Below are 25,250 nucleotides of genomic sequence, written 5' to 3'. Positions count from 1 at the left end.
TTCCTTACACTGTGTACAAGGGCACGTGCATCTAGCTGGTGGGCAGAGGGTACAGCCTGGGCCATTCACTGTTGGAGAAACACATTATTAACCGCTTCCCAGGGAGAGCAGAGCAATGTGTTTGATTCTAAATTGGGACTGGGTTTAAGGAAAAGAACAGAGATGCAATCTTTGTCTCCCAAGAAGCCGATCTCCCACTTGGTTGAAAAGCAAAGCTAAGATTAATGAGCTTGTGTGTTAGAGTCACTGATAAGTTCATTACTCCCAGATACTGGATACCAGCTGTCTGTCTCCTCAAGGATCCCACAGCAGAGCCCGTGTCCTGGGTACACATTCTTCATCTAATATGCTAAATCATCTTTCAGGAGCAAAGCCCCCACCTGTGAGGGGAAGCTGCTGCTAGGCGGGGCACCAACAGGTATTTCTGTCACTGAGCCCTGGCATAGTTCTGTGCATGCAGCACCTACAGAAGGGCAAGGGCTGCCGGCTGCCCCTCCCTTCAGGATGGCGGGGGCTCTCTCTCTCCTGAGCTGGTGGAGCTGTGGGAAAGCAGCAGAGATGGGGCAGCGGGAGCTTCCAGCCTAGCTCAGACCCCTTAGTCAAAGCAGATCCAGAGGGGAGAGCTGTAGCAAGGCCCTCAGTGTCCTTTAGGCCTGTCCGGCCCTCCTCTGACAAGGGAGACACACTGGCAACCCCTGTCCACTAGGGTGCTTAGAGTTGAGAGTCTCCATTCCACGCCCTGCACACCTTCGGATGCAGCCAGAGGCCTGGCTCTGAGCTCTGCAAGCCGGAAACTTACTGAGCAGCAGCTGCACTTCCGGAGTGCCGACAACATGGGGAGGGACCAGAGGAGACATGTGGCCACTTCTCCATGGCCATACCCAGGTTATTAGACGTATATATTATACTCAAGTCCTGTTATGATTACTCACCGGTGGAAGTTACAGGTTGGAACTTGTCCCTGGTGCTGAGGAGGCCCCAGGCCAGCACTGAATACATCCTGCACCATGGGTAAGCACTGACTGGTAGGTGGAATTCCATTTTTTTAGAGGTTTTTTTTTTTTTTCATTTTATTTGCATTGGTGTTTTGTCTGCATGTATGTGTGAGGGTGTGAGATCTTGGAGTTACAGACAGTTGTTAGCTGCATTGTGGATGCTGGGAATTGAACCTGGGTCTTCCAGAGAAGAGCAGTCAGTGCTCTTAACCGCTGAGCCATCTGGAATTCCATTTTTTAAACATATGAAAACGGAAAGTTTATTACAGGAAAACTACAGTCGAGCATAGGCCAAGCAGCTGAATTAATAAATCTCCACCTTCCCTTCTTGGGAACACAACCTTTCCAGAAAGTGCTGCAGGGGCCGCAAACTCTGCCTGCAAACTCAGCACTTCTCTAAGTCATTTGTTAGAAACCAGAGGGTGGAGTAGCAGGGCCACAAATTCTAGGAGTCTCAGAAACAGAGGGAGGACAAACAGTTTTGGCTTCTTTGAAACGGTTAAAGAAGGTGGGAACGGAGCTGCGATGCCATCACTGTGACTTGCAGAGCACCACAGTTCTCCTCCCAGCTCAAATGAGACTCACTCCTGCTATCCACGGAGCTCCACTCTCCTTACACAAAGAGCCATCCCCCGCCCTGCCTTCCCCAGGAGCACAGTTTTGAAAGCAATTTCAGTGTTCTGACTTACCCTCACTGTGGTGTAAGTGGCTGAAGATAACTGATGCTCACCCCCAAAACAGAACACCTAGGGTGTGACATGACCTGCTAAGTACAACCTATACAACCCCAACAGGCAGCATCGGATCTGTCCTGTGCCACAGAGCCAGGGAAGTTGAGTTTCTTGGACAACAGCTTGAAGCTGGCGTTCCTCCAAGGTGTCTGAACAATTTTCAACAGATCTGGACAAGGTGCTCAGGACTGTGTGCGAATGTCTCTTTTTTGGAACAGACCCTTCATTAAGAAGAGAAGTGAAGAGGCAGCTGGATTCTGAGCACTTTGTTTTCTGGACGGCATCCTCTCTATGTGGACCAGCCACTGTCCCTGTTTCTGACAGGCCACTCTGGGAGGCTCAACCACAGACGTACCAGTCCCCACAACCTAGGATGTGGATTGGAAGGTCTCCAGAGGGGCTGGGCAGTCCCACTCTCAGTCTGAGACCTCTTCAACTCAGCAGGCAGCACTAGGAAGATAAGTGGCCATATCATGCCAGGGTCTGCCCAAGCCTGCAACTGTGGGGTAGCATGAGAGACAGGGAAGGACCAGAGGCTCAGGACCTCCTACAGAAACTTCTGTCTACACAGAGTTTTCAGAGAGTAGACAGCGGGGCTATCAGCTCACTCACCCTGAACACAGAAGAGGGTGGAGACGGGGCTAGACTGATGGCGGGGTGGTTGAAAGCACAGAGCGCTTTTCCAAAAGAGGACCCGGCACCAACCGTGACAGCCCAGTTCCAGGAGACACCCTCCTCTCAGCTCCATAGAGCACCAGAGATGCATGTGGTGGGCATACACATGCAAGTAAAAGACACAATTTAAGTAGAAGGAGAAAGCTGGAGCCCAGGTCCAGCACATCTGGATTAGACACAGAACACATGGCTCCAGCCAACCATGTGCTACACATGTGAAAACAACGTCCTGTGACTGATGTGTAAAATGCCATCTGTTAGGAAGCCAAGTTCTACTCTCACCCAAATCCTTCAGCGCTCGCAGCTGAAGCTCAACCCAGCTAATTCTCAGCCGTAGCTAATGTCACGAGGGAAACTGTTCTGGGCCTGGACACTGGGAGCATGCATAGATGCCACAGCAGGCAGATAGGCCATGGCAACCAGCGCTCTGAAGAGTTTCCAAAACAGCAGAGCAATATTCTCTGCTTCACCCCAGAGCAAAGACTGATACCTGTGAGCACCACCCTACCTAGTACAGAGGTGGCCTGGGGCAAAACACGGTAGCCACATCACAGTTCCCTCCTTGACACTGACCACAGGGATGACCACTACAAGGGGACAGGGCAGAGCTGGGTGCCCAATCAGCATCTCTCTCCCACCCTAGGATCTGAGCAAGGGTTTGTGCTGTTTTCTTCTTGGACTTTGTATTTAACCCACACCTGGGCAGAAATGCTACTTACTGGCTTCATCTCAGAGCAAGCACACCATTTCAAGGTGGCAAACCAGGCAGCTCTGAACGCTCAGGTTTTAATTAACCATGCATTTGCTTTCCAGCAGGTCCCTCCCCCACTCAGAAAGCCCCATGTGCTATTTAATACTGGGACAGAACAAGCCTCAACTGCTCAGTGTTTCTACCTCACTTTTACATTGCCCTACTCATCTGAATTTCAAACTGTTAAAGGCTCAAGTGGACCATTAAAATCCTGACAAGCCTGAAGAGGAGCACGCAAAAGGTTCTGTTGGTGTGCAGTGAGGCGGCAGTGTGCAAGCTGCCCATGGAGGCCATGCTTACCAGAGGCCATGCTGTCCACTTCTGACTCAAGTCAGCCTTTCAAGTGCACAGCAAGCAGAACCTATACAAGATCCCTCAAGGCTCCGTGGAGCCATCTTCAAATCGCAGCACAGTGGACATCAAATATGACATCTAAAGTGTCATTTTAAATTGACAGTGCTGGGGATGTATTCCCTCATCACAGCATAAAACCAAGCACCGTGGCACATGTCTGTAATTCCAGCACTAAGAAGGTGTAAGAGGGCTAGGCGGTGGTGCACACCTTTAATCCCAGCACTGGGAAGGCAGAGGCAGGTGGATCTCTGTGAGTTCGAGGCCAGCCTGGTCTGCAAGAGTTAGTTCCAGGGCAGGCTCCAAAACTACAGAGAAACCCTGTCATGGGGGGGGGAGGTGTTAAGAGGATCAGAAGTTTAAGGTCATCTTTGGCTACAAAGCAAGTATGAGAGCAGACTGGGCTACGTGATACCCTGTCTCAAGGAAACAACAAACACAAAAATGAATCAAATTAAATGTCCCTGACCTCTGTGTCTAAAATTCCAGGAATCTCCTTGGAAAAACAAGTCCTGTTTTCCAGCAAGGAAGTTTCTTAAGCCTCACGACAGCTCTAGGACCCCAGCTCATTTGTAAGTAGAGTCGGGATCATAGGCGGTACAGCAGCACAGCTGGACAGCCTTAGCCACTTACATTCCACATCCGCTGACCCAACGCCCAAAGCAGAGTTTGAAGCTGAAACAGATGCATTAAAGGATCTCAATGCATTTATTTCATCAGCTCTGGCACAGGGAAAGCAGCTACAGGTGCCGAGGATAGAATATGTCTGCTCAAAATTCTCCTCCATCCCTGGCTTCCCACGATAGAGGGAAAAGTCCATTATCCGAGAACCAGAATTAGACTCCAGCTTAGTGTGCTGGGTTTGTGCCCTGTTGCAGAAGAAAAGCAGATGGTCAGACGTCAGCTGCCCAGGGCCCTGGAGCCAAAGCCCTGGTGGATCACCAAGCAGGCCTCTTGGTCTCTCTTCCAAGGAGGGAAGGATTAAAAGTTACCAAAGGTGTCAAGCCATACTGGGAGGTTCTAAAGCAGAATGTGCTTTCCCCGAATCAAATGCCTGAAATGTGCAAATGCTACATAGGCCAACAAAATGCAATTCGAGGCAGAGGAGACAGGAGCCTGAACTCACAGATCATTTGTACACTGATGGGAAGGAACCACTAGGCACATTCATCTCAAGCTTGAGAGAGGCAGCCGTAAAGGTGAACTGTCTGCCACAGACCAGCTGTGAAAACAAGCTCCACCCTGCTACAGGCCTTTCACTTACTGCTTCTCCACAACTCCAGTCATGAAAATGTCCCCAATGCTCTCCCCTGTTTTAGTGTCCCCTGTCACCCACGAGGGACCCTCTGACCTCTGTTCTCCGACCTCCACCTGCCACCACAAGGGAGGGGATAGAGTAGCACCCATGAAGGATGCTGCAAAAGGAGGAGGGGCAACTGGGCTCAGCCATGTAAACCTGAACTTTATTGACAGGAAATGGCTCACAGAAGTTTCCACCACAAGAAGTGACTACCACCTCTACACCCTTGGGAGCTCTTCCACGTGCCTGACTGTCTCTCCTCTCTGTGGGCTGCAGTAGAGCAATGTGGGTCAGCAAGATGCCTGCTCTGGGGTGGCACACCTGCTTTCAGTGGGTCCTGATATGCATGGTGGTCTCTTTCTGAATCTCCTTGTTTTCTATAAGACAACAGCACAGTTTCCACAAGACTGGTCCACAGTTGCAGTGTAGGTGAGGGGGAAGTGTGACCCATCCAGCCCAGACCAAAGAGAAGCCATCCTGGCTCAGGGACACTCAGCAGCTCCTGCCAGGCTCCTGCCCCCAGGAACTGAGCCCTATTCAGACACCCCAGAAGCATCTTTGCAAGCATGAATAAGCTCATCATTCTATAACTGATGTCCATATGGCAATGAAGTCAGAGGGCATCAGACTGAAAGGCCACACCCTCCTCTCTAGAGCACCTATCTCCAGCTCTCTCTGCTATCTCCCCCATGTACTTGGTCATTCACCTGATACCATGACAAGTTCCGTACCACGGGATCCTGGGTTCTGTCAGGATGACCCATTAAGAGTGTGTGTTATGGACACTGAGTCCCGGACATGGGCTCCAGCTGCAGCTCTGACTAGAGTGAGGCTGAGACTTTCCTGGGACTTCTCACTCCATCCTCACAGCGGAGGCTGGGCTCAGTTTCTGCCCACCTACCTTACTTCTCAGTGGAGACTAAGGTACCCGCCTCCTCCCTAACCACAAACCTATTTCCAAGGACTACTCATGCATGCTAAGTGGCCAGTCCAGTAAAGATTCCAGTTGAGAAAATGCAAATTGCAGAGAAGCCTCGTTTAACTATAATGAAGACTACCAGGACCCCTGATATCGTCTAAGGACAAGGAAGAGCGGCTCTCATAGAGTGAGAGTCTTGCAGGCAAAGGCACAGTGGTTCCAGGTTTGGTCACGGAGGGAACTTCGCATCTGAGATGCTAGGCTGGAGCGGTAAAGGGCGCAGGAGAGAAAGCAATGGCTGTGGTCACTGCCACAGTTGCACACAAGCTGCACCAGCGTCAGACAATTTTATGTGAAATTTTTAAGGTGAAATCTCTACAGGTGTGTGTACGTGCTCATGCTCAAGACTTACCTCACAAATCTTCAATTACATTCTGGAAACCTTACTCATCGAGGCGGGGTCTCACTGAACTCACAGCATGGACACGGCTAGTCTAGCCAGCCAGCTTGCTCCGGGGACCCCCTTATGAGTGACAGAAGATGATCATGTTGGTTCTGGGGATCCAGACCAACTGCTACGCCATTTCCCCAACCACTACATGCTTTTTTCTTTCTTCTAGTAACTCAAAAAGGTCACCCTGAGATGTGTACAAATACAAGCACACGTTTCTGCATTTTCACAAAATCCTATTTTCAGAATCGGTAGTCTCGCATCTGCTGTTTACTCCTGAAGATTGGGATTTGGGGAGAGAAGCTGGCTTTCTGGTCCTGGTTTATTTAATTTATGTTAACACACTTCCCCTGGAGGGAACAAGGCTTAGACATGAGTTCAAATGTGAAATCAGACACAATAGCTGTGAACTGACCACCCACTGTCCAGACTTTCAGTGCAGAAAATGCTACCCCACATCAGTGGGGGAGAGGGTACACATGCAAGGACACCAACTGGCCAGCATCAACACTGACCACTCTACCGCTCAGGACACCTGTTCCCATGGTTCCTCTCTTGAGAGCTGAGCACTGCTCAGGACCGGGCCTTCATTAGACCCTCTCTCCAGGGTTTAAACTCTGCACACACTGACAGTTCTAAACATTCTGTCTGCAGCATCATGCCACTACTCTGTTATCTGCTTGAGACTGGCATCTTCCCGACTTCTCATTCAATTCCAAGTCCCGTGGATCCTCTTCCCAGTATTGAGTGTGTACTCTCTCCCACAGCCACCCCATTGGGAGGCAGTTCCCAGAACCTCTGCCACCATGCACTGTCTTCCAGGTCAAAGCCTTCTCACAGCAACACAAGGTAGATGCTTTCTGCCTGTGACCACCAAACTCATTGAGTGAACCCTGTTTTCTTGCTGACTTCATCACCTTCCCTCAGGGCAGTCCCCCATGGCACCTCTCTTACACACACCATCCTGGACACAAGTACCTCCCACATGGGCTTGTGTTCATGCGAGCCTCAGCTTCAAGGTCTCTTCCTTATGAAGAACCCCTAGATTCTCCTGTTATCTTGGATGATTTCAATTACTTGTGACAACTGTAACTTTAAAGATACTTGTGCAGCCGGGTGGTGGTGGCACACGCCTTTAATCCCAGCACTCGGGAGGCAGAGGCAGGCGGATCTCTGTGAGTTCGAGACCAGCCTGGTCTACAGAGCTAGTTCCAGGACAAGAACCAAAACCACAGAGAAACCCTGTCTCGAAAAACCAAAAAAGAAAAAAAAAAGATAGTTGTGCAATTTTTTTCATTTTAATGTCCATTTGGCTGACTTCACAAAACCAAGGACCACAGTTCTCTAAGTCCCCATGTGCCTCTGGAGCCCAAGACAGTGCTTGTTTCTGTCAAAGTAACAAAACTGGAACAAAGGAGCAGAGGTCACAACGATAATGTGTCCTCTCAACCTAAGGGACAAGAAAAGGCCAACAATGAGTTTGAGGTCCTCACTCTCTCCTCACAGCAGCCACCACCAGCCCAGCTCCTAGCATCTGTGCTTGCCCATGCTTTGTGATGTCATCCTTCGGATCTCCCTGCCTCGCTGGTTGCTGTTCTCCAAACCCTTCTCTTAACAGCCCACAGAGCAAGGACCCCAGTATAAAATCCCATCCAGAACAGGAGCATTCACTGGCACCAGACACTTCCTAGTCACTTCCTAGAAGAGTTCCTATAAGAAACTGTGGTCTCCACAGACACCCCAGGTGGGCTGGCCACCAGGAAACTCCCTTCATCAAACCTCCACTGACTGACGTTCCTTGCTTCATAAATGGCAAACACCCACCCTGCCACTGCTCATGTCAGACCCCAGGTCCCTCTTCCTCCCTTCTTCTCACAGGCCTTACTATCCTCACGAGTTGCCCTTCTTTCCATCGCATGCAAAGCTTCCATGGCAGGAACAAGTACAGCATGCTGAAGGAACAGTAACAATGGGCTAGAATGCAGAGACACCAATGGCTCCATCACGGCTTGCTAGAGCCCCCATCTCAGAGCATTTACAAAGACTTTGGGTCATATGGATAAATGTTTAGGATAACTAGGCTGAGATGTACTTGTTTCATATTTGTTAATTCCTCTTAGAATATAATAACAGAATACTGAATATAATAAAGTTCACCAAGAAGACATCTCACTTTCTGTTACCCTTCCTAAAGGCCATGTCAGCATGGCCACCAGCCCTCACGTATTCTTGAGAGCCACACACAGCATCATTTCTGCTTCTCGACACAAGATATTACAATGTAAGTTAGGTCATGTCACTCTTGTGCTTAAAACTTCAATGCCAGGAATAATGAACTGGCCAAGGCTGGTAAGCCCCTCTCTGGGCTCCAGTCCCACGATGAGAACCCATACTGGCACATGCTATACTCTTGGTTCAGGGTACCTCCTCCCAAATGTCCAGTGTGACTCCTGCCCTCATCATGTTACTACTTCTTTTTTGTTTGTTTGTTTGAGACAGGCTGTCTCTGAAGTTTTGGAGTCTGTCCTGGCACTAGCTCTTGTAGACCAGGCTAGCCTCGAACTCAAGAGATCCACCTGCTTCTGCCTCCCGAGTGCTGGGATAAAAGGCGTGACCACCATCGCCCAGCTCACTGTTACTTTATGATACCTTGGTGATGCTTCCACCTGAAGTAACTGAAGTGATCCATGTCTACCCTGTGTGCTGCACGCCTCCCCAAAGACTAACAGCACAAGAGGCACAGACTCTCATTCTGTTCTTCTGGAACTCAATGACAATAGGCACATAAATAACTAACAGATGACTTATTAAAAACAGAAAGGGATTACTTCTAGCATAAAGGGACATTCAACATTAGAGGACAGTGTCCTCTCTCACTCCAGAGAAGCCCAGCACAAGTACTTCCAGGTTCACGGATAACCAAGGTGCGGCAGGTACCATTACTGACTGATGTGGACACGTGTGTTTGTGCACTAGCAGGTTCATTTTCTACTGCTGGGATTAATCCGAGCTTCTCCTAGGAGTCACACATGGATATATAAAGATGGCATGAGAAGCTGTTGGGGATCACAAATAAGCTGCATGGACAACGAAAAACTAACCTCATCGGAGGCCCTACTGATGTTCGCTTCTCCCTCTCCCTAGTATTCTGGTCAGTTACTCACAGATTCAACAGAAAATTAATCCTGGTATAACAGTTCAGCTCCAGGGAAGAACGATTTAATTGAAGCAAGAGCATTAACATAAATCTAGGTCCTTAACTTGTAAATCTCTTCCCTCTCTTCCTGGATAAATCTGTAACTTGGCAGGGCACAGTACAGAGAAGCACATCACACGATGTACCAATGACAAGGACTCAGGAGCCTCACTGCACTGACAGAGTTGCTCCCTTCCAAGGGTCAGGGATGACACAGATCAAGTAGGAAAGATGTTGGCATGTGTGGAACATTCTGGTGATCAGGAGGAAAGAGCTAGTTGGGCCTCACAAAAACTCCAATGGTAGCTGCCATATTCCCCTGGAATGGGCTCTCAGGATTTGTCTTTAATTGGAGCATCCTCTGTGTGCCGCCCCCATATAGTCCAAAACCAGCCATTTCCTGGACAGCAAATGCAGGTATTCTGACAACTAAATACTCAACAGAAACTTCTGGGTTGAGGAGAGCATTGAACACTGGCATGAACCTGGTCCCCATATGTGGTGATATTCTGTTTGTGATTTAACAAATAAAGCTTGCCTAAAGATTAATCACAGTACAGAGCAAGCCACACTAGTCAGCCATAGAGGCCAGGCAGTGGTAGCTCACACCTTTAATCCCAGCACTAGGGAGGTGGAGACCAGAAGGGATACTGCTGGGCAGAAAGAAGAGTATAAGGCAGAAGGAGACAGGACACCCCATTTGGCCTGAGGATTTTGCAGAGTTAAGAACTAGTGGCTGACTGCTCTGCTTCTATGATCTTTCAGCTTTCACCCCTATACCTGACTTGGGGTTTTTATTTATTTATTTTGGTTTTTCAAGACAGGGTTTCTCTGTGGTTTTGGAGCCTGTCCTGGAACTAGCTCTTGTAGACCAGGCTGGTCTCGAACTCACAGAGATCCGCCTGCCTCTGCCTCCCGAGTGCTGGGATTAAAGGCGTGCGCCACCACTGCCCGGGGTTTTTTATTATTAAGACCAATTAAAATTCACTCAGCACCTACGGCCCTGTGGGTCTTCCCAGAAGAAGTGTCAGAGTGGAGTGAAGCCTCTGGAAGGCTACAGCAACAGCTGGGTATTGTCATAGGCCAACATGACCCATCCTCCAGGTACTGTACAGTTTAGTGTGTGCACGGATGGTTAGGCCTCTGATCACCCTGTCCACTTTGACACAAAGGGGTCCCCTGACCTGTCTGACAGTAGGGGAGTCTCTGGGAAAGCCAATCTTTGAGGATGGTGATGCCTACACTAGGTAGCTTTCTGCCCACACTTCTGTCTGCAAAGCCTCCTGGGAGAAGAGGGAGAGGGTAACCACACCCACAGGTGTGACAGGGCAGGTGCTGAGAGGCCAGCCATCCGGCTGTTCTGAGCACTCCAGTGAACCACAAAGCTCTCAATCACTTTTTCTGTTTTGTCTCAGAGCTCCACTGTGTCAAGTCTATCTCAGCAGACCCCAATTGTGGAAGCTCTCTTTCCTATCAGTTAGGGATGAAACAGCTTCTCAGCCAGTCCAGCCCAGGCCTCTCATGGTCTTTGCAGTTCTGTCCAGGGACTTGGCTCCCTAGTACCCTGGTTCTGAGTATCAGGACTGAATAGCTGTAAAGCCACAACACCCAGCACAGTGAGAGTCAACAACCCAAGAACACATCACACAGTGATAGGACTGAGGTTCATGGAAGACATACTGGTCTTTAAGATGCTCTCAGGGAAACTGGTTTCTACAGCTATCACCATAGGATGGTTATTCTGTCTCCTGCTGGCAACAAGATAGGAAAGCTCACGTGGCTGCCTTCTTGGAGTCCGTGTCTCCAGGACCTGTGTTGTGTGACCTCATCAAGAAAATAAAGGTATTTTCTAGAATAAGACACAAACACTACTGACATTAATCTTCGAGGAAAGGTGGCACCAAAATCCCTTCTAACAAAGGAGTCGAGTGCCAGAGCTGGGCCACTGGTCCAGCAAGGGAAGGAAGCAACAGGCTCAGGGAGTCAGCATTTTTACTGGCTGTCTGCACATGGTATTCATGGTCTATGCTGGCTGAGCAGAGGGGAAAGAAGCCAATGCTTCCTGTGGCTAAAGAATGCTGAGATGCATGGAGGGAAAACAGCTTCAGGTCACAGAAAGCAAAGCAAGAAACCAGCTGCAAACAGGATGGATACAATCAGGCCATGGTAATAAACCAGGGCATCCAGGGAGGTTAGCCACAGTGTGCCCTGCAAGGAGGTCCATTTCCTTGGGCAGTGAGGACACGAATCAGTGCCAGGAAGAACAGAACACACACACTAGTGGCAATGGAAGGCAATGATACAGACCCTGTCCTCCAGAAATACTGTGTTTAGATAAGGGTCAAGCAACACACAACACAACTTAATAGGAGCATAGGAAGGTGGGGTTTGGAGAGATGGCTCAGTGGTTAAGAGCACTTGCTATTCTTCCAGAGGACCTAGCTTTAGTTCCCAGCACCCACACGGTGGCTCAAAACCAACTGTAACTCCAGTGCCAGGGGATCCAACAGCCTCTTCTGACTTCAATGGGCACCAGACACACACACAGTGCACATACATACATGCAGGCAAAATACTCATACACAGATCTTAAAAAACAACAACAACCCATCAGCAGCCCAGGGAAACCGCACACACCCAGCAGTGTTTCCTGTACAGCAGGTCTCATACATGCTTACCACTCACTAACCTCTACAGGCTGAAAATGAACAGCATGGGCTACGGCCACCTCCTCAATGTTTATGGTGCCCCATGAAACAGTTTGGAGAACAAAAAACTATTTGTGCACTCAAAACCTTTAGCATTTCTGATTATTACTTAATTTCAAAGTTTGACTATCTATTTCTAAAAACCAAGGTAACCCTGCTCTACAATGCCTTAGTAAAACACAACCAAAGTTCTAAACAGGGACAGATGATCAATGGCACTATTCTTTATGTCCCCCAAAGGGTTCCCAATCTGTTCCCACAGCCACTGCATGTTACTTATACTGTGGATGGTGTTGGGGTGGGGCCAGGCAGAAGAATAAACATGGTCTCCCTGCCCTATAGTGCTTGCAGTCAGGAAAGAGGAGCAGCCATGCAGACAGGATTTTAGCATGTGTCACTTGATCAAGTAAGGCTGTATTAAAAGAAGATCAGCTGGAGGAACCATGGCTTCTCTCTGACTCTCCTTTCTTTCTCCCAGCATTCAGTTCTGTCTTTTCTGCCTACCTAAGTTCTGCCCTATCAGGAGCGCAAAGCAGTTTCTTTATTACCTGATGAAAGCTACACAAAGACAGAAGGACCTCCTACACCAAGTCAGGACTGACTTGAAAAATGTGGAGACAGCCTAAGCCCAGCACCCACTCCAGCACTTGACTCAGCTGGACAGTCCAACACCATTTCTGTAGCCACTAGGGACTGGAGTTTTAGAAGGTCTAAGCCACTATACTCCAGCTGGTGACAGTCAAGCTCAGTAAGGAGGAAGAGGCCTTGAGGGACAGCTCTGAATGGCAAAATGAGTGGGAACAAAGTATGCCACACCTCTCCAGGTGAGGGTCTCCCTATGTTGGCAACATGCCCAATTGTTGGGTTATCCCAACACAGGAGTCCTAAGGTCCTTCCTCACTTGCATTCTAAATAATAGCATCCGTCTAAGGCTGGGGTAAGAGACAAGTGTGGTCCCAAACACAGTAAGCTGTGGCCTCAAATTTCTGTGACCTCAAGAACCCAAAGCAAACACAGTTTGTCTATGAAATATACTTTTCCCCAAAGTTGAAAAATTAAAGCCACAATCATATAAAATAATTGGAATTAAACAAAACAGGCAACCTCACTCACCCTATCTGATAGTTTAGTCTAGAGATCACTTACAGGAGGTCCTAGATCCAAACAGAAATTCAGGGTTAAGGAATCAAAGATGCTACTTTGGCAGAGAGACCAAATGACATAAATAACTCATAATACATACTGGGTCGTGCAGACAGGAGGGCAGGAAGGGGTAACAGGGAGGCGCTAACAACTGGAGCCTCTAGCTGACGGCTGACGGGGCAGTGCCATAAGCAGTCAACAGCCACACCAAGCACTGTCGTCCACAGTGTACTCCAGGAAGTGACCACCTCACCGTGTAAACAAGTGAAGCTGTGGGATGGCAAAACCTTCCAACAGGCCACACACAGCTTCCTCTGCTAGACCACCTGCTTCTACAGGCTCTTTGTGAATGTTTCCTACACTGTCTTGGACATGTTTCTTAAGTACAACTCCTAACCCTCACCAGGTGAGAGCAGCTGTGGGAAATTCACCCTTAAGTCGTACTTAATGCCGAAAAGTTGTAATTTCAACTGAAGACCAGCACAGACACTGAGAGAAACAATTAATAAATGGGACCTCCTGAAACTGAAAAGCTGCTGTAAAGCAAAGGACACGGTCAACAAGACAAAACGACAGCCTAAAGAATGGGAAAAGATCTTCACTAACCCCATATCAGACAGAGATCTGATCTCCAAAATATACAAAGAACTCAAGAAATTGGACACCAAAAGATCACATAATCCAATAAAAAAAAAATGGAGTACAGACCTAATCAGAGAACTCTCAACAGAGGAATCTAAAATGGCTGAAAGACACTTAAGGAAATGTTCGACATCCTTAGTCATCAGAGAAATGCAAATCAAAACAACTCTGAGATTCCATCTTACACCTCTAAGAATGGCCAAGATAAAAAACAAAAACACTGATGACAACTTATGCTGGAGAGGTTGTGGGGTAAAGGGAGCACTCCTGCAATGCTGGTGGGAATGCAAGCTGGTACAGCCCCTTTGGATGTCAGTGTGGCAATTTCTCAGAAAATTAGGAAACAACCTTCCTCAAGACCCAGTAATACCACTTTTGGGTATATATCCAAAGGATGCCCAATCGTGCCACAAGTTCATGTGCTCAACTATGTTCATAGCAGCTTTGTTGTCATAGCCAGAACCTGGAAACAACCTAAATGCCCCTCGACTGAAGAATGGATAAGGAAAGTGATACATTTACACAATGGAGTACTACACAGCAGAAAAAAAAATAACGATACCTCGAATTTTTCAGGAAAAAGAAAGGAGCTAGAAAACATTATTTTGAGTGAGGTAACCCAGATACAGAAAGACAATTATCACATGTACTCACTCATAGGTGGTTTTTAAACATAAAGCGAAGAAAGCCAGCCTACAAATCACAATCCCATAGAACTTAGACAACAATGCGGACAGTAAAAGAGACTTCCATAGATCTAATCTACATGGGAAGGAGAAAGTAGAAAAAGACAAGATCTTCTGAGTAAATTGTGAGCATGGGGACCTTGGGAGAGGATTGAAGGGGGAGGGGAGAGGCAGGGAGGGGAACAGAGAAAAAAATGTAGAGCTCAATAAAAAAATGTATAATGAAAAAAAGAAAATGTGATATTGTAAAACAGAAAGTTTGTAAGAATGTCCTACACTAAAACAGACTAAAGATACTAAACCTACCACCTCATCATGGAAGATCCTCATTGATGGAGAAAGCAGTTTTGGAAAAAGAACATCACTAGAACAACAGGCACAAGTGGAACATGGGCACTGGTGTGCATTCCCTGAAGTAGGCTTGGGCTGCTGTGACTGGCTCTGCACAACAGTGTGTCTGTCTGTCTGTGCCAGCAAACAATTTATAGAGGGGAAGGCCATGATGGTCACAACTATCTCAGATGGCTCGAGGGGAAAATATATTTTCAAATAGAGTTGAAAACAAGATCTGGGAAGCACTGCTAATTTGTTTGGATGGTCCAGAGAATCTTTTTTTGAAAAGCTTCCGAGATTGAGTGTGTTCAGTGTGGTCATCAACAGTCACATGGGGCTTACTTCACTCAACTAGAACCTCTGGGAGCACATCGCCCAGCTAGTTCTCACGGTGCCACATGGAGCCCAAGTCTATGAGCTTATCCTATGTGTCTCTTACTTCTCACAAAACTAAGTAAAATGCTTTGTAACATCATCTCAACACACACCTGTTTCTTTGGTCTGACAGCGAGGACAGAGGCAAGGACCTCAGAGGCATGTGGAGACAACAAGCTGCAGAGGACCAGCCACAGCCATCATGCATTTTCTGAGGTAAACAGAAAACTTACTTTGAAATCCATCAGGAAAGTGAGATTAGCATGAGGTCATAAAAGCAGCACTCCATACACAGTTCTTATCTGACAGGTAATTCTGTGGTCTTGAGAAGCAATGCACAGCAATCACAAAGCCATGCTGAGGGGCGACAGAACATAGCATTCAGGTGCTGTACACGGCCCACACTCAGTGACAATGGCCAGACTTAGACTCCTCCAACAGGAATGATCAGTTTTGTTACCCTGTCAAGTAGAAACGTAACAGGCAAACCTGTTCTTTGTGACTGTCTTCTGTCCTGAGAAGTCAGGCTGGGGAAGATGCTCTAGGATACAGGCCTGTCCCACCCACACCGCAAGCCTTTTCTAATTGGCAGGCAGGCAGCTTTCACAGGAAAAGAGTGTTCTTTTGGTGTTGCTGACTTAAAGGTTATCTAGTCACAGTGAGGCAGATTCACCCCTTATTGAAAACGCAGAGAACGTCCTGGCAATTAACAATTCCTATCACCTACAGCTGTCCTATGTGAGAAGGCTCAGAACTCGCCTTACAAATTGCTCTTTTGAAGATCAAAGGGAAGCTGAACGTGTCTATGTGCACTATCCATGAGACCGTAATTTAATGGAATTTTTAGTGAAGGCTTTGCTAGCAGTGCTTGGATGACAGCCCCGGGGCGGAGGATTTGGGGAGCTTGGCCACTCTTCCCTTTGGAGCATCTTTTCTGCCTTTAATTGGCACCTCATTAGAAATTAATGAAAATGACATCCTCTGTTCTTCTTGCTCTAGGCATCGCATGCTACAAAAAGGCCCATCACAATTCATAACACATTCAATTTCTATAGCAATAGCTCTTAAGCATTATTTATGAGATGTGAATTTCTTGTCAGCAGTTAATAACCTGTACCGAATGGATGGGAGAGAAAACTGCAAACATACACAGAGGAAGATTTTTCTACAGTGGAGGAGGGTTCTGTTTTGAGTTCAACTACTCTGAGTCTTCGCATTCAGTAGTAAATACCCTCTAACACCTTCCAGGATGCTTAGCGTCTTCCCAACACGCCATGTATCTTAAGGAAATCAACACAGAACCCACCTTTTCCATGAGGAATAAGCAGGCAGGCAGGAGGGAGGTACACAAAGCAGTTTGTCAAAGTGAGCCCAAGAGCTGTTCCTCTGCTGTCCTTCATCTTTTAAACAGTGGCGGGTGACTCAGTCATTTCTTTTTTCTGGGCTCCTGGTAAAAGCTCTCGGTGAACCAGAGTGAACTCCAGTGCTCTAGGAAGGCCTTTCTCTGAAGGGACTTTCATCTTGGAACTGGACAAGGGACTATATATGCTGTTAGGTAACTGAGAAAGAATGAGGGTCTATGGTGAACCCTACTTAAGAGACACAGTCTTCTGGGCAGGAGGCGAAGAGGTTGTGGCTTAACGTGAGATACTTTGATGGTTCTGGCCACAGGAAAAGGCACAAGGCCATCTAATAACTATTTCTTTACTTTTTTTCAGCTAGGTGCTAAGATCTTTGGGGAAAAAGTGTTTTGCATCAAATCTGCAGGGCAAATGCAGAGCCCTGGAGCTTCCAGCTTCCAAACTACTTTGAGAACTCCCCCTTGCTGCCTGAGGAGGAGAAGAAACATTAGCCATCGCCAGAGGCAAGGCAGCAAGCACTGGCGATCCAACTGCTGTATCTGTCTCACCAAGTCCTGCATTCCACCAAAGACCCAGTCACTTCTGAGGAGGAAACAGGAACATTTCTACCATTCTAACTAGAAACAACCAGCCCACACAATAAAGGAAATAGAAAAAAATGGCCAGGGATGCTTCTCAACACAGCTCTTGAGTGAATTGTTGAAAACCACCAAGCTCACCTCAACACACAAATAAGAATCTGCATATAGGAGGGGGAAGGACCTAGGACTTACCACAGGGCAGAAAACCCTGACTGCTCTTTGGACTGGAGAGGGAGTGGGAAAGGAGTGGGGGGAGGGAGAGAAGGGTGGGAGGAGGGGGAGGGAAATGGGAGGCTGGGAGGAGGTGGAAACTTGTTTTTTTTTTTTTTCTCCTTTTCTCAATTAAAAAAAAAAAAGAATCTGCATATAGATTTTCCAGTATGGACTGAAGCCACCAGACCCCGAGAGTTCCCTAGCTCGCCATGGAAGCCAGCCCTGCCTCACTGGAGCACACCATGGCTTCCGTGGACAGTATCTGCTCCCGGCAACCCTAACTCTTCTCTTTATATTTTTCCATGCACAGCAGAACTGAGTGCCACACCCCATCTCCCTGTCCCCAGAGCTGAACATACGAGAGAGAGAGAGAGAGAGAGAGAGAGAGAGAGAGAGAGAGAGAGAGAGAGAGAGAGAGCGAGCGAGAGCGCAACACAGACGGGTTCATGCCAAAAATAATAGCCGTTCCAACCTAAGGCTCAAGAGAAATCAGTCCATGCCCTGCTTCCCCACTTCCACAGCACAGGACAGACAATGTCCCCAAAAGATCAACTTTATAACTACACGTGGTACTACAAAATACAGGATGTCCAAAAAGTGAAGGGGAAGGGAAAGCCCACTTCCTGGAACAGGAGATGGAGAGTTCTCAGAGGCTAAAGTCAGGCTCAGAGTCTACCAGTTGACATCTCTGTTCCACAGACCAGTTCTTTTCAAATTTCAAAGGTTCTTTTCATGTTTCAAAGTTAGGAAATAAAAATAGGGGCATAAAATCTGTAAGTGTTCCTAAAATAATACAGCTAAAATTTTACCTTTGTGGCATGATATATTAGTCAAAAAGAAAAGTGGAATGTTGCCTATGTTTTGTTCCAGTGTACAATACATATAGTTGAAAAATTATATCCATGTGCAGAGCCTTTAAAAGTGACTGCACTGGAGAATCAAGTCAAGGTGTTAACTCAGCGGATCAATGAGGGTTCCAGAAGAAGGACTTCTCATCAGACCATAACTGAAAAGGGAGAAAGTATCTGCTAATAAAGGCTCATCTAAGATGAGTTCAGTCTCTCAGTTTCAAGGGACACAGCACAGACTTGAGAGTCTGGTTAATTTCTAAAGTCACCAATGGAAAGGATGTGGAGTGTAGACCAGGGAGACAGTGGAAGCAGCAGCCATGTCTGCGACAGCATGGGATCAGGAAGGTGCCTTAGGAAGGGTGCTCACCACAGCGACAGGATCCCAGTTCCTGCTGCACCAGCTCCAGCTTGGTCTGACACTGGAAGCACCTACGCCGACTCTTCTGCTTCGACCGGCCGCTCTCCTCAGGCCGCTCAGTGCTCTCTAGTAGTCTTGGCCGTTTCACAGGTGAAGCCTCGTTGTCAGACTGCGAATCTAACAAAACAACACATTTGGGAATGAGGATTAGTGCCTGTCAGGGCAGACAAGACTGTCCAGAGTAGTGCCATGGACTCAACCAGCGTAAGCACTGGGACAAGCACGTACCTCCCGACAAGCCAGCCTGAGTTCAGGGTGGCACAAGTTCAACAGAAAGCAACTCTATGTTGGATTTCTGGAACTAGATGTTTTCACAAGGAGAGCATTCCAGATAGAGATGGGACCCCACTTTATAACACGCCCACTGCACAGAACCCCAGTGCTCACCTGCACTGACTATTTACCTATTCCTGGGTATTTACCCATCCTCACGCAGGCATTTTATTTTTGTTCTGGAGTCAGGGTCTCCAGCCCAAGCTGGCCACAAATTTGCTATGTATTAGAGCAGTGGTTCCCAACCTTCCTAATGCTGCAATGCTTTATAATACAGTTCCTCAAGTTGTCGTGACCCTCAACCATCAAAATTATCTCAGTGCTACTTCATAACTGTATTTCTGATACTGTTATGAATCATAATGTAAATGACCAATATGCAGGATATCTGATATGTGACCCCTGTAGGGAGGTCAAAGGAGTCAGAAGTTATCACCCACAGATTGAGAACCTCTGTATTAGGAGATGACCTTTGATCCTCTTGGTCCTGTATCCCAAGGACAAAGATTATAAAGCTGGGAGACAAACCCAAGCCTCTGTGTGTGTCAGAAAAGCACTTATGAACTTACATCCTTGCCCAAGACTGTTAACTTTTTCTTTAAGACTTTATTTTAAGCAGGGGTGGGGGAAGTGAAGGACAGGGAGGGGTAGCATACACTTTTAATCCCAGCACTCAGGAGGCCATAGCAGGTGGATCTCTGAGTTCAAGGCCAGTCTAGTCTATAAAGCAAGTTATGAGACAACCAAGGACACATGAAGAAACCCAGTTTCAAAATAACAACAACAACAACTACAACAAAGATTTCATTTTTAATTACGGGGATGGGATACATAAGAGTACGGGTGCTCATGAAGGTCAGAACAGTGCCAGAGTCCCCAGAGATGGAGTTACAGGTGGTTGGGAACAACTGATGTGGGTGCTGGGAACTGAATGCAGGTGTGCAGCAAGAACAGTGTTCAACACTTAACACTTAACCATCTCTCCAGTCCCAAGACTATAATTCTTCAAAATCAAATAAACAATAAAAAAACCAGAAACACCAGACTATACTTGCTTTCCTTGTTTCAAGTGCTCAGTGTAATTCCACACTCCCAAATGACCTTTTATAGAACCATAAAAGGTACTGCCTCTCTATCCTTCCAACCTCTCTCCCACCGTGCTCTGCTTTCTCCCTCAGTTCCACCCACATGCACCTCCAGACTGTCTTTTAGTTCCTTTCCGTCCCCCCTGCACAGCACTGCTCATCCAGGGCTACACAGAACCCTTTAAGTCTCTGCTCCACAGGACATGTCAATTAAGTCTTGTTCCTGGACCACCATTGTGGGTCACCCTGTTCCCCATCCGCATTATCCTCTCTTTTCCTGCCTCACATTTCTCCTGGGAGGGTTAGTCTTGCTAATCTGACCAGATAATCAGGGATTAGTAAGGATATGTCTGTGAGGCAGCTTGGAGACAATCTGCTGACAGCTCCACTAGTTTTCAAACTCTTAAGAGACTGGGTGGGAAGTGGTACAACTGTGGAAGACAGGGCCTGACCGAGGAAGGAGGTCATTGGGGTGTGTGCCCCGTGGGGGACCAGCTTGCCCTGGACCCTTTCTGTGTGTCAGGATGTGAGCTGTTCCAGTTGCCCTCCCTTGGGCAATGGACTGAAACCGTGAGCAACCTAAACCTAAGAATCTTGCCTGCTGGATGTCTGTCACAGAAATGAAAATCAAACATCCCTTCGCTCTTCTGGGGAGAGGACATGTTCACCTGCTTACTGATTGATATGCCTCCCATTGCTACACCAAGCACTGGTTGGATGAGTAGATCCTCTCCCAGGCAGTACCTGTTTTCTATTTGAGCGGCTGTAACGGGGGATATAATGGCACAGGCTATCTCTGTGCCTTTCTCCAGCCCACTCTGTGTGGAGTGTAGGCTGAGCTTTATGGTTCCAACAGCAACAGGAGGACAGTGTGCCCACAGCGCCAGCCCCTGCGGCCCAGTACAGCTGTGTACAGATGCACTGCACCAGTCTTCACAAGTACACGCTTCATTGCTCATCTCATCAGTTCTCCAGTTCTGTATGACATTTCCCCCACCACAAACCAACTAAAGAAGTCCTCCCAAGTAAACAATGGGAAGTTCGGATCAGTCTATTTCCTAGCTGTGCTGAGAGCAGCTGTCCAGACCCAGTTAGTGTGGTTCTAAGGCCACTACACAGGCAAGGCCTCCTCCTTCTGCCTCCACAAGAGCAACAAGCAACAATCTAAATGTAAATAGTTACAAAGCAGCCAGCCAAAAAGCATTCACCTTGCATGAGCCACACTGCTCTCCTGGGGATCCTTTTCCACAAAAACAGCACAGTTTGTGATAACAACCCTATAACCTGGCAAAACCCTGTATTGCTGGTCCTCTTTGAAGTATTTTTTTTTAAAGTCTCTTAACTTGGGATGATAGGTGTGGTCCACACAAAATGGAAGTTGAAAACGTCTATATTTTAAAATAATTTGGGGGAGGGAGGAAGTGGAGGGAAGAGTGTGTGTCGCCCACACCACATATGTGGAACTCTCTGAGGTCCGAAGAGGGTTTCAGATTCTATGGAACTAGAGCTACAGGTAGCTGTAACCCCGCTGCTGGTGAGGGAACTAAACTCCAGCTCTCTGTATGAACCCTCACTACAGCCTAAAAACTTTAATAAACCACAACAAAACCCAGCATTGTTAAGGTTGAGTATGGTGACAAACTACAATTTTAAGTATCAGCACTCAGGAAGTAAAGGCAGACAGATCTCTGGACATTCAGGTACTTCCAGGCCAGAAGGACTACATAGTAAGACCCTGCCAATAAATAAATAAACAAACAAGTAAATAAAGCTGAGCCACAAAGTGATACCCTGCGAATGGATGAATGAATGAATGAATGAATGAATGAATGAATGAGCAAGTTAAACACAGAAGGTATGCATGGTGCCTGCCGATAATGGGCCTCTTTCACATCTCTGACAGGAATACATGTTGGAAAAAGCACAGAGCTAGAATCCAAAGCTCTTTTGAGGAGTCTGGACCAAATGGCTAAGTATGCCATCTTCTAAGGAGCACACACACTTCCATTTCTAGGGGAAACTAATTTCAGGTGTCAATAGGGCAAGAGCAAAGACCTGAGGCATACAATGGCATCAGTGAGGAGGTATGAGGAAAAGCATTTGCTTTGCATGTCACTGTTGCTGGGAAATCAAATTTCATATCAGCACAGTCTTACTGCCAAGCGTCTTCATTGAGCACCTGCTTCTGATGGGGTTAAGACAGTCCAGGCTATCAGCCTATATGCCCAACAGTAACTCTAGGGAACAAATCTACATGGTCCTTCTGACTACTTTAAACACTGAGAAGTTCTATGTTCTTGTAGGCAATCGAAAGTAAGTATTCTTGGGATAGCAGGTCTAAGGCAAGCCTCTGATGTGGCAGTTTCTGGCTACAACGCACTGGCCATCCTAAGGAACTACTTGTTCCTCTGAGGGTCCCAGCAACTCCATCAGCCTACAACCAAATATATCTGTGTGTAATTAGCTGTGCTGTGAACAGCAATCTTACGTGGCTCTACACCAGTTGGTCTTTAATCTTCCTAAGGCTGTGACCCTTTCATACATACAGCTCCTGATGTTGTGCTGACCCCCAACCATAAAATTATTTCATTGCTACTTCCCAACCGTAATGGTAATCTTGCGACCATTATGAATTGTGATGTAAATATCTGATATTCAGGATATCTGATATGCAACTCCCATGAAAGGGTTGTTCAATCCCAAAGGGGTCGAGAGCCACAGGTTGAGAACCACTGCTGCTCTACACTTAGATGAACTGCCCTGCCCAGCAGACTGTATTCTTAGAATCACAACACTCTTCCCAGATACTAAGGGATCCACAGAGTTAAAGCTCTGGGATACACTGGCTTTCTCTGCCCTCATTGATGGTCTATATTAAAAGGAAAAAAAAAAAAACCCATAGTGTCCCCTAATGTTACCTAACGTGAGGAGGAGTGGATGAAGGTCCCCAAACTACATGCTACACGCTGCCATCCAGGTGGTTGAGTTTTATGTCACTTCTTGGTGAAGCAAGTCATTCTCTGACATTTTCACACAGGTCAACTTGGTGTTTTAATTAGAAGCTAATGAAATAAACAGGAGTCTATAGGCTCAGCATCATGCCCATGGAAGAATTTTATATCACCTCTGCTAATTATTTAATGAAACATTGTGCCTGGGGTAAGTTGCCTAAGTAAGAGAAACAGATGTCTAGTGTAGAGATTCTAATTACATAATAATGAACTAAGTAATTCAACTATTCAATTATAAATTTTAAGTCAGTTAGAAAAAGGCTACCAGAAAAGACCCAACATGAGCTAACACTAAAGGAACCATCTACTGTTTACCTGGAATCAACTTTGATTATTTGCCATTTGTTTCTAACTTCAGTTCCTCTAATGTGAAACATTTTCAGTTCTAGGAACAATGGCAGAAACCATCTAATTCATCTATTTGCATATGCTGAACTTGGGCCGTAAGGGTTAAATGTGGAGAGAAAGGCGAACAGAAATAACTCTCACACTCAGCTTTAACTGTCAGAGGAAACTTGCCCTAGAAAGGAGCATGCTCATTAGCAGCAGGAGGAGCTGCAGTGACAAGCTAGCTGCGGTCCCACCCCAGGAGTTAAGAGTGACTTCTAATTAAGGTCCTTCATAAAGAGCCAACAAAGCAGATTTTCTCCTCAGAGTGCTTCCTCTTGAGAACTACTCTAGGCTGGGTATATTCACACAGGCTGCTGTAGCCCACGCCAGGTCCGCTGCTCTTGTAGACCCCATTCTCAGTCAGCATTTAACAAAGACACCACGTGAGAGTTTCTAAGGAAAATTTCACCTGTTTTACCTCCGTCCAATTTTTTGGTCTGAAGTCAGCCACTACTCAATGTGTGACAGAGGAAACAAGTACCGTGTTTTAAAAACAAATGTCTACAGAAAGAAATCCCCCTAATTGGACTTCGCTAGCCAAGTGCAGACAGTAGCTAGCACCGAGTCTTTCAACTCAGGAATACATTTACAACGGAAGCCTGACGGCAACAAACAGGGATGCTGCTTCTCAAACTGTTTTGTCTCTGACAGAGATCCACGTTTGTTCCTTACTGTCACTGTTCTTGTCTTTATTACTCATGTTCTCTCCTGAAAATTTCCAAATGAACTGTGTCAGGCCTGTCAAAACTGCATCCCAGCTCTCTTACTCTCCTGGCGCTATGCAGCTGCCAGCTCACGCCCACCCCAGGCTGCAAAAGTAGCTGTGGCCTGCTGACATCTCAGGCAGACTCTCACCCTCTGCTCCAGTCAGTCTGCAACACAGAACCCCAGAGCCAGAGACAAAGAGCAACAAAGAAGAAAGCTCCCAAACCTCTCCGCCTACACCTTGCACATGGCTAAGAAAGAGAGAAGGCCATTTAATCTCAGGCTGTGTGGCAGCTTTTGAGGTACTCAATCAATTTTTTTTTAGCACCCATCACAGTCTCTTGACAGACTGACATTTATGATCCCAACAGCCTGTGCAAACATCAGTAACAGCAATAATTAATGAACCCTCACACATCACTGCTGTCTTTCCTTCCACCATTTAATGGTGCTTAAGCTGCTACAACCTCTGTCCACGAAAACCACCACCCTCCCTGGAACACTGATAAAAGACTTGGAAAAAGATTGTTCTACAGGTTTCTCCCTATGCTTTGCCTTTGGAGCATGTGGAGGGATTGGATTCACCCTCTCCTGGCATTTTACTCTGTGGACCACAAAAACTTCAAGACTGAATTCCCTTATTACCCATTTAAAAGACTATTTTTCCACTTAGTTCAAATGGGATAGTCCCTTCACTATATTTCTAATGACCCTAGAATTTCAGAGTAACAAGTTAAAATCATCATCAACAACAACAAAACACTTCTCAGAGAGAAAATGAGGATTGTAGAGGCTGATGACAAAAATCTTGTAAAGAATGCTTACTTAGGGAGATAAATTGAACTTAAATACAACTAGATGTCAGTCCTAGATCATAACCACTTAACAGTCAACTGTTCACAGCCTGCTAGGCAGCACAATTTTTAGTCATGAAACCCACCCACCTTCCATTCTCACGCCTTACTTCAACCTGTTTTCTCTATCTTCTATGATCTTAGGTCCACAGGGTGGGCTCACTGGACCTCTATGTCCAGATTCTTCTCCTTGCAGGTAACAGAAGATGGGGAAATTAGGTGGGGTAGCATCAGCATATTCCAGAAAATGCA

General features: G+C 46.8%; 1 protein-coding gene across 2 annotated transcripts in view; it reads right to left on the bottom strand.

Moving 5' to 3' along the window:
- The window catches only part of Zfand3 (zinc finger AN1-type containing 3), a 194,483-nt gene that overhangs the window by 3,089 nt on the left and 166,144 nt on the right, over positions 1-25,250 (bottom strand). For both annotated transcript variants that reach the window (XM_075979757.1, XM_075979758.1), the window contains exon 5: positions 18,630-18,797. In XM_075979757.1, the coding sequence (XP_075835872.1) occupies positions 18,630-18,797 (168 nt within the window). The remainder of the gene's footprint in view (positions 1-18,629; positions 18,798-25,250) is intronic.

This window comes from Microtus pennsylvanicus, chromosome 7 (genome assembly GCF_037038515.1).
Source record: "Microtus pennsylvanicus isolate mMicPen1 chromosome 7, mMicPen1.hap1, whole genome shotgun sequence".
In the NCBI taxonomy this organism is placed as follows: domain Eukaryota; kingdom Metazoa; phylum Chordata; class Mammalia; order Rodentia; family Cricetidae; genus Microtus; species Microtus pennsylvanicus.
The sequence above is the reverse complement of the archived record's forward strand: the minus strand, read 5'-3'. Positions and strand labels throughout refer to the sequence as shown.